General features: G+C 39.5%; 1 protein-coding gene across 8 annotated transcripts in view; it reads left to right on the forward strand.

Annotated features, from left to right (window-relative positions):
* The window catches only part of KLF12 (Kruppel like factor 12), a 262,604-nt gene extending 248,146 nt beyond the window's left edge, over positions 1 to 14,458 (forward strand). For all 8 annotated transcript variants that reach the window (XM_042456792.1, XM_042456797.1, XM_042456796.1 and 5 more), the window contains one exon: positions 8,073 to 14,458. In XM_042456792.1, coding sequence (XP_042312726.1) covers positions 8,073 to 8,254 — 182 coding nt within the window. In that variant the 3' untranslated portion in view covers positions 8,255 to 14,458. The remainder of the gene's footprint in view (positions 1 to 8,072) is intronic.
* The last annotated feature ends 792 nt before the right edge of the window (positions 14,459 to 15,250 follow it).

Consider the following 15,250-nt stretch of genomic DNA (forward strand, 5'->3'; position numbering starts at 1 on the left):
CATTTCAATAATTTAAAATGTGGAGCATCTAGAAATACAGTTTAGGCACTGAATGAAAAGGGAAAGGCACAGTTACCAAAGGAATGTAAAGACAACAAATTGAAGAGTTTGAGATGTGAGTGATTTCTACAATGCTATAACTTTTGGGACTGAAGGAGAATTTCAGCTGCAGAATTTTCATGGGGCAATGCCGTTTCCCAGTCCCTACTAGCGTCACTCCATCTTTCCATCTCTCTGGGGGTTTAAGGGTCCCCTTAGAGCAGAGTTCTGAGGGCTGCAGGAGGATAGAACATTATTTTGGGCAACCAGAAATCCACTCACGTGAGAATTGGTTTCAACCACTGTATTTTTCAAGACAGTATCATGTTTAATCTTGTTTTGTCTGACTCAACGGAGCATAAAATGTTGCAATGCTCCTTTCCTGGGTGACTAGCCAGTAAGAATTAGCTTTTGATCAAAGAATTCTTAGCTGTAGATACTAGCTTCCCCAGAAAATAAGCTGTTGTAACTGGCTAGATGTCAGGACATATTTTTATTGGGAACAGCAATAAAAGTAGCTTTCCAGGTAATCTTGACACAACTGTCCAGTACAGTATTTCTCAACAGGAAGCTCTCAGAACTAATCCCTTTGCATGTAGGTTGTAACCAGACAGGTGTGGTTTGAGACATGCTTGCCACTTAATATCAGAGCAAACAGCCAGGTTAGTAGCTTTATCTTTAAAATGGAATACAGATTCTTGAATGGTGAATATATAGTTATATAGTTTTTATAATATGATTCAAGGAATTTGTTTCACCGTGTTTTAGTAGTAGCTAGGAAATAGACTTGACATTATATGGATTAATGTTGTTTTCACTTATGACTTGGAAGAAGCGGTAATTTGAGTGATAGTATCGAGAATCCTTAAAGGTAGTTTCACACGGAAGTGTTATACAAAATACATCCAAGCCTGCAATTTTCCAGGGTTGCTGATTTGTTTTGGATTTAATCAGAAACATTCAGCATCTCATATTATCATGTTTGTCAAGAATAATAATTATATTAATGAAAAAGGGGTTAATTTGCATTCTAGAGCAAAAAACACAGAAATGCAAAATATTTTGTCTTTAGTTTTTTGTGGGGTTTTGGGGGCTATGTGGCCATGTTCTGGCATTGACAGTTCTGACTTTGATAGTCAGTTTACACTTGAAGATCTTGTCTAGTTCCTTCATAGCAGCCCTTCTCATTCCTGGACTTTTTGGAAGGCTTCTTCCCATCCTGCAGCCCAACTGAATAAACAACCAAGCAGCCATAGCTTTTTGTGGGTTTTTTGGGCTATGAGGCCATGTTCTAGAAAAGTTTGTTCCTCTTTATTTGTCTTCTAGAACATGGTTTCTTAGCCTAAAAAAACCACAAAAAACTATGGATGCCAGCCGTGAAAGTCTTCAACTTCACAAACCAAACAGCCATTACTTTGAACAGCCCTGTTTCTAGGAGTATTGTGAAAGCTGGATAAATCTATGAGTTGTGCTCCAGTATCTACTGTGTTACTTCAAAGGATTCTGGGATATACATTTTATGCCAGCTTCTTGGAGCACTAAATATCTTGAGCCAGCCTTGCTGAATCACATTCGCTGCTTGGATTCCCTTCACCATTGACTAGAACCTGTTTCTTCAACATCCTCACCATAGCCTTGGAGACACCTTTCCTCACTTTTTCTGCATGTTAGCAGATTGCAGGTAGTCTGTAAGAAGATGAAAGGAGTATAACATGAGGAAAGATGGGACTAGGAAAAGAATTAACCCTGAAGGTAGGAATGACTCTTTTCCCACCAGGAGACTAGCATGGCAATCTTCCTTTAGTTTCCTGATTTATTGTTCACCATTTCATAACTTGCCTAAGTCAATTATGAGTCAATGATAGAAAAAGGAAGAAAATTCACCATTATACCTTCTGGCACTATGCCCCCAAGAACAACAATGCTTTATGATGAATATGCCATTCTGTTCTTTGATGCTATGAGTCCCAATTTTAGGAAAAAGGTAGGGCATAACTAAAGAGGAGCAGGAGGAGGAGGAAAAGGTTCCAGAAGTTTGCCTAATGTATGTGCATTAAAGATACCCTATATTTGCATATTGTGTTATTACTGCAGCATCAAAGGCCCAGAGTTTAATTACTTCTGTAAACAGGTATGATGACTCACTCCATCCACATGTATCACATATTTACATATGTGAATTTAAGATGATTTATGTTACCAGTGACTCAAGATTCAGTCGTTTGTGATGATTCTGGAAACCTAAATCCAATAGTCATTCCCTGCTTGAGTCAACCCATTGGATTAATGGAACTGACATTTTTATTAATTTACCATATTCCCATTGACTACATGGGTGTAGTCTGGTTGTGACAATCAGTTAGCCTTAGGTTGAATGTATACCTTTCATGCAGTTCTCATGTGCAAACAGTGGTATGATTTCTACATGATTTTACAACTTCATAGAGGTGCTGTGGTTGTAAATTCAAAATGGCTATCTGAGCACATCCCTCCTTTTTATGGGTTTCTGATAGCATGTTTGAAATTATCTGGACCTTATGGGAGTTCTCTTCATATAACATTACCTTGTGAAGCTTTCAACATGCACCTGTGGGCACTCCATTATCTACATGTCTAAATAATAAATAAAATAGTCTAAAATGGGCTACTGGGGCTTTTGCTGGTTTTATTTTATTTTTTTGTATATTGTATGGTGTTGTTTTTAACTATTGTACGCGTACTGTAATTTATGTAAACCGCCCTGATCTATGGAAGGTGCGGTATATAAATAAAAACTTTATTATTATTTATTATTTATTTACATCAGTGAGGAATGCCTTTGTCTTATGTTTTTCTTACCTTCACATTTCAGAGAGTCAGTTTGACATAACCTTTGTGTTTTTATCTGACAAGAATAACAACTGAGCACCACATTGTTTATGTCTGTTCTCCTGATTAAGGGAATAGAAGCAGGCTTCATCATGCATAGATCATATGAAAATAAGAATCTGCATCATAAGGCTGAAGCCCCACTGAGTTGATTAGACATGCTTTTGGGTCCCAGGATAGATGGATATGCTCCATGTTGTCATACAATATAGGTGAGAACCTTCTTTAAGACATATCGAGAGCATTTCTTTACATTCACACACATGCACGCACACACCTCTGAAAATTGTTTCTAGTGCTACTGATGACATTGCCTTTTTATGTTACATTAGTGGTGAGTGGATTCCTCCTGTTCCAGCATGAGAAGGCCCATGCCACAACAGCAAAACCCAGTTTTGGAAGTGGCAAAGTGGTGTGGAAAGCATCTATAATAATGTGGAATCATCCAACATGTTCAAAGTTTTCCCTTTATGGGGAGTGCAGGCAGGAAAAACTGTGCTGGAGCAACTCTCTTGCCATCTGAAGTAGGATTTAATCCTTTCTTGCAGCAAGAAGTGTACCATCCATCAACAAAGGAAAAGCAGCAGCTGCTTCATTTCATTGTCCCCCTCAATAGACAGAATGCCAAAAATGCTGTATGTATGTACCCTGGGCGGTTATATAAATTAAGGAGATATATTCACATGAAAACATTTTTATTGCCCACAAATACTGCATGTTTTTGGGCAAAACCCAAAATGCAGTTAGTCACCTGTACAGCTATTCTCTAGGTACTCTCATCCAAGTTAGTTGCCAAGTGGATGGAAGAGTGGTGCATAAAAGAAAGATTTGCCTTTGGGATTTAATTTGGTAGTTTAGGTGGCCAAGTAGTTTAATTAGATTTCGTTGAGACCCAAGGTCATGCTTGAAGTATAAGGTTTGTTTTGCTGTACCAAGTTTGGGGAAAAGATGGGTGTGGTGAAAAATCATTTAACAACAGTAATTAATGAAGAGTTCAGTATGTGAGCATGTTCACTGCTTGTTTTGGGAAAATGTTAAATATTTGTATTAAAAATAGCCGCTAAAAATGACTAAGATCTTCCTTGGGTTAAAATCAAAGCTCCAAATTATGGTTTATTATAGCTTAACCTCTGGCTGCCAACTATAACTATCTTTACTCAATCTGCAGTTTGAAAATAAGAGTTCAAGTCAAAGGATGATCTTGGGGAATATTAACAGTGAAAAGTCAAGGAGGGAGAGAGATGTTAATGCCCATTTTGATCATATAAAGATACAGGTAGTCCCTTGACATGAATTTCTAGTCAGAACCAACTTTAGGGGGCTGTGCTCTATCTCCATTACTAAGCCAAAGACCCAGTGTTGTCTGGTGGTTATGTGGCCAGCATGACTCCACCAAACACTGTTACCTTCCCACTGAAGTGGTACTTATTTATCTACTTGCATTTGCCTGCTTTTGAACTGCTAGGTTGGCAGAAGCTGAGTGTAGTAACAGGAGCTCACCCCCATCATGCAGCATTATTTTCTAGGCAGAAAATCAGCTGTTTGGGAGGCCTTCTGTGATTCCTAGAAAATCCAGTGTGGCAGCTCATCAAGGAAAAAAAAGAGCATTCTAACCATTGGACCCTATCGCTGCATTAGAAGAAATGGCCACAGGAGAAACTTTTGGTAATGGAAAATGAAACATATGGCCCATTATTCAGCACAGATCTAAGAACTCCAAATCCCCTGTGTTGGCAACAAAAACATATTTTGGATTGTGGCCATAACACAGAGGAATAGAATGAAAGGTGAGGCAAAGCCTCAAACTGGTGCTCAGAATTAGTAATTTATTATTACACACAATCTATTCTTCATTGAAAAAGTCATTGAATCTTAGTGAGGTATACCAGTTAGTTCATGCAAAGATCATTCTTTCCAAGATTCCTCTTGAAATAAAATACTACTATTCTGCTGCACCAGCCTCTCCTGTATTCTTATGAGCGTTGATGCTGCTGCTCCATTTATCTGCATTGCCGGGGGTGGGGTTGGAGAGAGACCTGCCAAGCAAAGATAGGCTATAGGAGCTTGGAATATCTCAAGACTTTTCCTCTGAATTTTATTCATTTTAAAACTTGCAAAGCATTTTGTCGCAAAGATTTTGGAGCAGTATACAGTAAATTGAAAGAACAGAATTAAAAATTGCACTTAAAATGCATTAATAAAACTGTGTTTGGAATATATGGGTAAGGAAATGCTTGCTTAAGAAGTCATCAAGGACCCAAAACAAGGCTTTGTAGGCGTATGCTGAGTTGAAGAAGGATGATCACCACCACATAACCTCCAGCTTGCCCCAATTTGGCAGGGACAGGCTGTTCGATAGCTTTTAAAATATCCCAGATGTGTTACAGACCGCCGCTTTGCGGCGGTCTGCTGGCACTGCTGTTTGCTCCGCGAGGGAGCTGCAGCAGCCAAACCGTGCGACTCCCACGCAGAGCAAAAAAGAAGCTCCAAAATGGAGCTTCTTCCTGCAGCGCAGTTATGATGCCACAAGGTGCCAATGGCGCACTCACAACGTCATAAGCGCTGCGCAATGTGCGGACACACAGCGTCCACTACGTCAATATGGCGGCGGCCGTGTGGAACGGCTGCCACCATATTGTACGTATTCACTACATACTAGGGTTAGGGGGGATGCGGAAGCACCGCCCCTTCCTAACCCTAATACGTAGTGAATACGTACTTTATGGCGGTTTGTAACCCGCCCCAGTTTTTCTCCCTCCCTTTGGAGATTATTGAATGGTTCTGGGATAGAAGTGGGATTGACACTGTAATCGATGAATATTATCACACCACATCATGGATAGGCAGTAGGTATCCTGTAGTCAATTTGTGCTTCTGCCGCTGCCTTTAATGAATGGGAAAATCCCGTAAATAGCTGTCAATCTGGCAGTTAGCCCATTATTGAAGAATTCGAAGAGAATTTAAAGGCGTTTGACAGCAAACCCCCTTCCCATGGTTTATACAAATTGAGAAATATGCAATTAGGTACATGGTTAGCATTTAGAATTCATTCACGAAACAACAATAGCAACATGGGAATGACCCATTAACATTAGATAAATCCATGGATAGGATGACTGCTGACAAATATTACCCATTTTAACAACATTGAACATCCATGTGCAGGGGCAGAGTCCTGTATCCTTGCTTGTTGGATGATGAATAGGTATATAGCCTTTCTGACCTGCTGGTGAGTTTCCTAGCCTGCCACAGTTGGAAACAAGATTCTGGAGTGGATAGTCCATTGTCCGATCTAGTCAGGCTCTTCATATATACATCCTAGATAGACTGAATGAATACATGAAAGAGAGAGAAGTGCAGAGTCTAGGAAAGTTGCACTTTTTGTAACCACCTAAACTGCTTGGGAATTTTAATACAAAAAGAGTAATATCCTCAAGCTAAGAGAGAAAAACATTATTTAAAAAAGCTCACTTGTGGCATCTTCATCATACATTACTCTCATGTGTTTATTCTAAAATCATACCCAGATGAGTTTCAATAAAAAGTGGCCTCTCCTCCTGTGTTTTGACTTCTGCCTAGAAATTCTGGATCTTCTTCCATTCCATTGAGATATATAAGGAGATATATATCTATGTTTTTAAAATAATTTTAGTTTAAACATATCAGACTACTTACATGCAGATAGATGAAAATTTCTACCATTAGGATTGTATGTGAAACAGTTGCTTCTGGTTCCCTTAGAGTTCCCCCACCCCAGATTTCTGACTGTAGACGTTCTTCCAACTCAAATGAGAGGATCTATGTATGACATGGTTGGCCAGCTGTTTGTGGTGAGGGTATGTTATAGTACATTGCAAAATATGTTGTCTTTAGCAATAGCAAGCCATCTGCCACTCGCTGACTCAGTGCTTGCCCATTCTCTTGCTGCCAGCTGCCTAATTGATCCAATGCCATGGTCACCTAGATATGAATAAAACAGCCAACTGTCTATTCACATTTGACCTTTATTGAGGAAGGGGGAGAGAACCACTGCAATGCCACAGTCCACACTGTTGTTGCTTTTAGCACATTGTGGTCATTCATTAAACCTGGCACACTCAGAAGCAACTGTTTCACATACAATCCTAATGGTAGAAATTTTCATCTATCTGTTGATTACAGCATTATTGTATCGCGTTGTACTGTATTAAAGAAAACTGGACTGCATAGCTATTGTCCAACCAGCATCTGGGTTGAATAAAAAACATGAATGTGGCAAGAAAGGTTAGAAAGTGGAAGCAAAGGAAAATTCTCTAGCCAGCAAGAAGGTTTAACAGGAGAATAGTTATCCCCTGGTTTTTATTTGTTAAGGGTTAAGAAGAATTACTTAGCTTATTGATGTGAACAAGATTTTCCCAATCTGGTTTCTCAAGATATTGCTGGACTCATCCCCTGTCAACATAGCAACTAGTGAATAATGGGTGTTGCTGTCCAATGTTTCACTCCGAAGGCTCTGATGGGGAAAAGCTGAGTTTTGGCCAATGTTGAAATTACTCTCCCTGCAATTTCCTCTCTTAACCTGAGTCTAATGATGGCAATTGGTTGAATGCACAGCTGATTCCTCTTGTATATAAGGCCACATCTTCTTCTTTACACAAAAGTAAGTGTGCACATGCCTTATCCAAACTGAGAACACATTACACAGGGAGTGGAAACATAAACTTTCCCCACCATAACATCTTGCTCCCCTTAATTTTGCCCTGTCCTGTCTTAAACAAAAATGCTATTGTTTGAGACTTTTTTGGTTTTTAGTTCCTGCATGGGGAAGGGGCAAATTTAAGATGGAAAATGGCTGGGGGAAGGGAAGTTTCAATAAACGATCCAGATAGGGTCTGCATATACTTCCTTTGGTTAAACGAGTAACAATAAAGCTCAACAGCACACTATATTGTACTGGATACTGGATAGTTTACTATCTGCCAGTGCAGGATCACTGTGGTCCTGAACCCTGTCATAGTTATACAGTAATCTTAGTGATATAAATTTATGGGAAGACTGGATACATGGCTGAATTTTTATGCATTCTCTTCGGCAGCTCTGCGTTTTCTAGATAGCTCTGAAACCAATATAAATTTTATTTCTCTCTTCTTCCCTCCTTGCTTCTTTCCCCCTTTTTTGCCTCATAGGAGAGAAACCATACAAGTGTACCTGGGAGGGCTGCACCTGGAAGTTTGCTCGTTCAGATGAACTGACGAGGCACTACCGCAAACACACGGGAGTGAAGCCGTTCAAGTGTGCAGACTGTGACCGAAGTTTTTCCCGCTCAGATCATTTGGCATTGCACCGCCGGAGGCACATGCTTGTCTGAAAAATGCTACCTTGTCCCCCACCTCCCTGGAAAAAGTACGGAAGTACCAAGAGCTGGGTCTCTTTTAACTACAGCAAATTCAGCAGGGCTGAATCCCATTTTGATGGCATTAGCACAAAAGGGGGCATTCCGCATTGTCCCGTGCACACACAAAGAAGCAGGAAATGTAGTGCCACAATTCTCCTCCCATCTGAAGTTGGCTTTCCAGTGTGGACAGAGCGGTCAGCTTCAGCTGGGAGATAACAGCATAATGCTAGAAGATCGGGCATTATTTTCTAACCCGCATCCTTTTGAAAGTATTTATGGCTTGTACCTTTTCTCAACCATCACAATTTTTTTTCTTCTCTCTCTCCTGAAGAAATATGGCTATTGCAAGGACCGGATGTCACATTGGAAAAGAATAAGTCTTCTGGACCTCCACTTCATCTGCTGCTGCTTCTTTCTTTCTTTCTTTCTTTCTTTCTTTCTTTCTTTCTTTTTAACTCTCAAAACACTTCAGAATATCACCATCCTAGGTTGTTGAGTAATCAACAATCCACAAAGGCCAGCTATATGGACTGGAAGGAGGAGGGAAGTAAATGAAGCCCTTGGAAGTGCAAGAATTTCTCAGCACACTTATGCAATAAATATGGTGGTATTTTTACATATTTACCCCCTTCATCATTGTGTCAGACTTTTAAGGTCCTTACCAGAATTTAAATTTTTCTTTTTAAAAAATAGTTTTTCTTTTCTGTCATTTTAAAAAAAAATCTGCAAAGCTGGCATCAATAATGTTTCTGTGTGAAATAACTCTCTTTTTGTTTTAGACTAGGATGAAGCAATTTAAAAAATCTGTCCTGGTTACATAGTAGAACATATGTTTGACCAGCCTCCCCCAACCTGGCATCCTCCCAGTTGTACTACAGCCCCCACCAACATGGCCACTGGCTGGGGATGGTGGGACTTGTCATCCAACAAACCTCAAGGGCAGCATGCTAGGAAATGCTGTGTTAAACCCACCCTCACTAAGCCAAGAAATGTTACTTGAAAGTTAAAGAGTATTCAGATGTGCATGTATACTTGCTCTCTCATCATTTGATTACTGAACAGTTGTTGACTGACAAGCAAATGTGTGAACTGGCTACTTTGCAGCAGAACTGGGGGGGGGGCAATGTGGTAAACTTTCTGACCTGTTTTTGTGTGATGGCTTGTTCACATTTGCAGGTCCAACAGCTGATGTTACCGCCAGTTGTGTTGAGCATGTATGTGTGAACCAACCATTTATTTCCAGTGTAGTGGTGCTTAGGAGTGCAGTAGCTAAGCTCCACTGAAATGAAAGTCCATGTATTGGAAGTGAAGGACAACAGGAAACAAGTGGGTTTTGGTTTAGTACAAGAAATTTCAGAGCAAATTGCTGTTTCCCAGACACAGAACCTCAATTCAAGAAGAATAAATGGGACTAAGTTCAGTTAGTAATAATAAATCTTGCTTGTGCTAGTGAAAGTTTGTCAGAAATAGGGATGTAAATCTTCAGTTATTTTTAGGCCCACCTAAGGGGGGGAAATTCAAAGGCTTTCTTACCACTTTGCCAGTTTTAGAGGGGGTCTTCCTCTAATCTATGCCTTTCAGGATATCTTTGCAAAAATTTCATTTGCAGAAGAAATTTGTACATGTTGTGCAAACTACAAAAATCCTGTGTGAAGAAACTATACAGGTTGAGTCTCTTTTATCCAGAATTTCAACATCCACGTAGGTGGCTGAGATAGTGACACCTTTGCTTTCTGATAGCTCAGTGTACACCAGCTTTGTTCCATGCACAAAATTATTGTGTATAAAATTCAGGCTATGTGTAAAATAAATGAATTTCTTATTTAGACGTGGGTCCCAGCTCCGATATATCTCATTATGTACATGCAAATATTCCAGAATCCAGAAAACTCTGAAATCCAAAAAATTTCTAGTCCCAAGGAATTTGAATAAAGGAGACAACCTGTATTTTGCAAAATGCAATATATTCGAACAGAGAAATGTACTTTGCACAAACTGCTGTGGGTTTTGTTCAAACATTTATCTTTTTGTGTGTGTGCAAAAATAATCCCAAAATGTGAGAAATCATTGGAAAATGCACAATAGCTTTGGTTCCATGTTGTTACATATCAAGATACCCCTTCTAGTGGAAGACAGTACAACTTGTACTGTAATGTTTTTTACATCCCTAGTCAGAGCTTGCTAGGTGGCCAGAGTAGTGGTATAAATGAGCAGGGTCAAAGCGTTTGCAAAGTGTGCAGAGAAAGTGACTTTACGGAGCACATCAAGCAGCCAGTAAATGTCAGAGCCTGATGTCTGAGAAAGAGCAGCAAGTGGTTTCCCCGCTCCCTTCCAAGTAAAGCTTAAAATCCAAGCGAGGCAGTTTGTTTTGGCATGTAAAGTCAAATATCCCACAGCTACCTCTTCCCATCCCTGGCAGTAAAATAATTCAATAGTAACAAACTAATCATCTGCTATTTTGTTTTTTGTTTTTTATATATATCTAACCAGTCTGCTGACTGAGGTGATCATCTCCTTCTGCCTAATAGAAGGACTTGTTATTGTGATCTAGTAAGAGGTAACTACTTTCCCCTCCACTTATAAGAGATGAGGCAGTATTATTGAAGATGACACTTCAGTAGGAACCTTGTCTTCATGTGTCTGACCATTTGAAAAGAGCAAATAAAGAATAGTAGGCTGTCTTGTATGTACATCCATCAAAGCTAAAATAATTACATAGACCATGCTGCAATCCTTTTTTGGAAAGACTCTGGGAGGTGGACTTATAAATATACTAATGGGAGGGAAATGTAATGAAGTGCATGTTATATCATCACTGTTTCAGCAAGACAGATAAGAAATGGCTGGCCGTCTTTGTTGGTACGTGTTTGGACAATTTTGGTAGTTAGGGAAACTAGAGATTGCTACTCAAACAGCTTTCCCTTAACCTGGCACCCTCCTGGGGAACTACAACTGCCACTCTCTCCAGCCAGCTAGTGGCAAATCAACAGAGTCATTATAAATCTTAAGAAATGTATCAGCTAGCTCCCTTGGGAGTTAAATAGTAACAGTCTAACTAAATAATTCAGTGCAGAAGGAAGTTTTCAGTCATGTCCATACAGTCCTGTACTGTAATTGTTAAGCAACTTTTTTTTATTAGCCATACCAGAGGTCTTGCTCACCTCAAATATCTAAAATACTCAGCTGGTGAGGATTTGTCATCTATCCTGACATGCTAGGAGTTGTTTCTTAAAGATGAAATACTACAAAAAGCACAGAATCAAAGGGTGCTGTATCCACAAGTCCTGGCCCTGTGCCTATAACTGCTGAACACATTTTATATTGGTGTCTGTGAAAGTTACACCATGTAGGGTACATAGAAAGTACAATTTTTTTCAGGCTGTCTGCCAGCAGGATAGACAGGATCCACCCAAACTTAAGGATTTAAGTTCTATTACTTTCCATGTGGAGAGTTATGCATATGTTTAATTTACACCTATTTACATTAATTAGGATTAAAATAATTCAATTGGCTGGATCATTCCCAATGCTTACATATCAGCTCTGAGTACTTAAGTAAAATGACAAACTTGTTACTGTACCATTTGTGGGACAAAATTCAACATTACAAAGAGATTAGGGAATGAGGTAACCTCCAATTATGACAATTTCCAAAATACTATGTTGTCTTTGTTGGTGTCAGCTGAATGCGACAAGAGGTTGGTGACCTTTTGTATTTGAACATTTGAACAACTGATGCTAAACATCTCAGTGATAGCCCAATGGCTCTCATTGAACAAGTGTAGTTTGTCCATTCCCTCCAATGAGAAGAGAGACATCAAAGGTGTAGACAACAGAATATTTCTATGAGTGTCTGGAAATGTTTCCCTCTCACAGAAGAGAGGGGGAAACCCATTCCTATGTTTAACAGTCTATATTTACATATATGCTTCTATCACCAGCCATTTAGCTGAGAAGGGTTATTTCCAGATCTATGTGAATTTATCTCAACAGCCTCACCCCTCTTATATTAACTTCAATTTATTAATTGTTCATAATGAAGAGGAAAATATTTTTTTCCAAATTAAAGCTACAAAGCAATGACCAGGTTTTTTAATCAAATATCAGGACCACAATTTAGCTATTACTATAAGAAAGTTTGCAACTGCCACTATTCATCTCCACTGCTGTGCCATCAGTGGTTAGAGAAGTGGAAGGAACTGGGTTTGCGTAGAATATGAGTTTGTCTGTCTGTCCATCCCTCACCCCACCCCAGATCTTTGCTTCTTTCTTTGTTCTTAAGAATATGCAGAAGAACGCCATGATTGTGAGAAGCAATTTGTGGAGCAAAATTCTATCAGTAATTGCTAAATGGTACCTCCATGTTCTGAAACTGTAGACAACCATGAAAGGGGGGAGGCCTCACTACCACACCCTGTTTGTGTGTTTCCTCAGACATCTGTTGGATGGAGGTCCTGTCCTTAGTTCAGTATGGAAAAGTGATGCCTACACTTTTCCATCATGATATTACATGCAGGTGTTATTAGAACAGGAGTAGGCAGGACTAAATGGTGCTGCATGCTTGTGCCTCCCAGCATCCTACAGTAGTAGTGGGTGTTTGGGACATTAAAAGGCCTTTCATGCCTTCTTTGGATGTGAGAGGGAAATCCACCATGTTGTAGAGTGCTCTGACCTGGATTAGGCTGGGAAGAGGGTTCAAAATTTGAAATAACCTTGGCCTAAATCTAGCTGGGTGTATATAGCATCCCATCCTCTGTAACTGCTCACTCCTGTACTAGAACCAGGAAAGTGTACTTTGATAGTAGACTGATCAGCAAGGAAAGATTTAATTATCATCCCATTGGCCGAATCCAAGAACACTTGGATGGCTGATCATTTGTCGGCTTGTTTCATTAGGCTGATCAAGTTCATGGACTTTCTTTAGTTGTGGCTGCGGCATACCCATCTTGCCATCTTTATTTGTGCCTGCATTATCTCTGCAATATGCCATTTGATTATCAGTTAATTTGATGTATTCGTATGGCTCTTTTCATTTCAGTTTAGGAATTTTCCAGTGAATTAATATATCCTAGAATCAGTAGCTAAGTAACATGTATTTTAAGCCAGTTGAATTTACTAAGCAAAGAATCGCCTTCACAAAAGAAAATGTGGAGGTTTTTTAAATTATTACCACTACTGTTAAAAGTAGCTCACTTTTAAAAAGAAATCAGATTCCATTAGGAATGCAGACATAATTCCAATGTATCTCTTCTCTGGTTATCTGTTTGTTAAAACAGAAACGGGAGATGCTCTCTTCCCCATACCCCCCTCTACCCACATATAGTTGCACTGCTAGAAAAGAAAATCAAAAAGCATGTATAAAGGCACATTTCTTAAAATGTATTCTTAAAACCTGTAAAAATAAAGTTGGGTTTGTGTTTGGAACTACAGAACATTTAGGAATATCCACTTTTTGATAACATACTTCTCTGTAAATTGTAACATTTAAGTCATACAAGTAAAATCACTCCCTTATTAGTATCATGGTAGCACATTTATGTTGTTGTGTTCTGGCCTTGAAGTTATAAGGATAACTCATACAAATTAAAGTGGAACATCAGCTGTTGTATTAGAGCAGATGTAATCTGGCAGTTTCCCCCCCTAGAGTATTAACAAGCTTGTGTTTGCCTTCATTGTATAGGCAAACTTAACTACAATCAAGTCCTATTGGCCTACATACAATTGTTAGACCTGACACAGTAGATATCACCATACATAACTGCAGCAGTTTTATACCGCATTAACTGCCAAAGCTCCAGTCTGTGGAATCCTGGAATTTGTATTTTGCTGTGAGGGAGTGGTCAGAATTCTCTTTGAGAAAGCGCCATTGCTATACTTCCAGAGAGAGGACTCTGCACTCAGCAGCGGAGAGAATTCAAGGTTGCTCACCAAACTACAAATCCCAGGATTCCATAGGATGGAGCCATGACAGTTAAAGTGGTACCAAATCACTATAAGTGTGCAGTGTGGATACACCCTTAGAGTAGACACAATCAATGGGAACCTGGTAAACTAACATATACAGTGGGCCCTTGTTATAGGCTGTGGTTTGGTTCCAAGATCCCCTGTGGATAACTAAATCCATGGATGCTCAAGTCCCATTAAATATAATGACAGAGCAAAATGGTGTCCCTTATTTAAAAAATGGATTTGATATTTGAAATTTATACTTTTTTAACATTTTCAAACTGTGGATGCCTGAATCTGCGTATATAAAGTCAGTGTATAAGAAGGGCCAACTGTATGTACATTCAAACAATACAATAAAATGGGTCACTGATGAGTCAGTGAGATTGGATACAGGCCATTTAGTGTGAGACGCACAGTGACAATTAACTGCCTTCAGATCAAAGTGGCACAAATGTGCTTAAATGTGGACAGATGGATACATAGCAAGGCCACCCATTCATACTTAGGCCTGAGAGAGAACACTTGTTCTGCCTTCATCCACATGATGGAAGGAGATGTGATCCCATGATGCCTTACATATATCTGCTGGACTTTCTGTCAGGCATGCCCTGCCTCCACACAATGTCTCTCAAGTAGCCTCCCACTCTAGACTTACTACCTTTCGGGCACAATGAAAACATTCTCCCTAACCTGACTTCAGGGTATTGTGATCATTATGCAATGGCTGGTTATGCCCATCACCTCTCATTTCTTTGCAAATATAAATCAATGAAGCACTTTGAAAGCAGATCATTGGAATGTCAGTCCACACAAGAAATGCAGATGTAGAATTCTTTGTATTCTACCTTGCTAGATGTGTTTACTTGGGTCTATTTAGGGGAATGTTGAGAGATGCCACATTCGGCTTAGTATTTGGGGATCATTTCTTGCTCAGAGTTGTTAGTGATGTGTGAAAAGCTCTTGCCAATCATCCTTTCCTGGTTCTGTATTGACGCAATACACCATTCTGTGCAAATGTAT

The sequence above is a fragment of the Sceloporus undulatus genome, chromosome 3 (genome assembly GCF_019175285.1).
Source record: "Sceloporus undulatus isolate JIND9_A2432 ecotype Alabama chromosome 3, SceUnd_v1.1, whole genome shotgun sequence".
Classification (NCBI taxonomy): Eukaryota; Metazoa; Chordata; class Lepidosauria; order Squamata; family Phrynosomatidae; genus Sceloporus; species Sceloporus undulatus.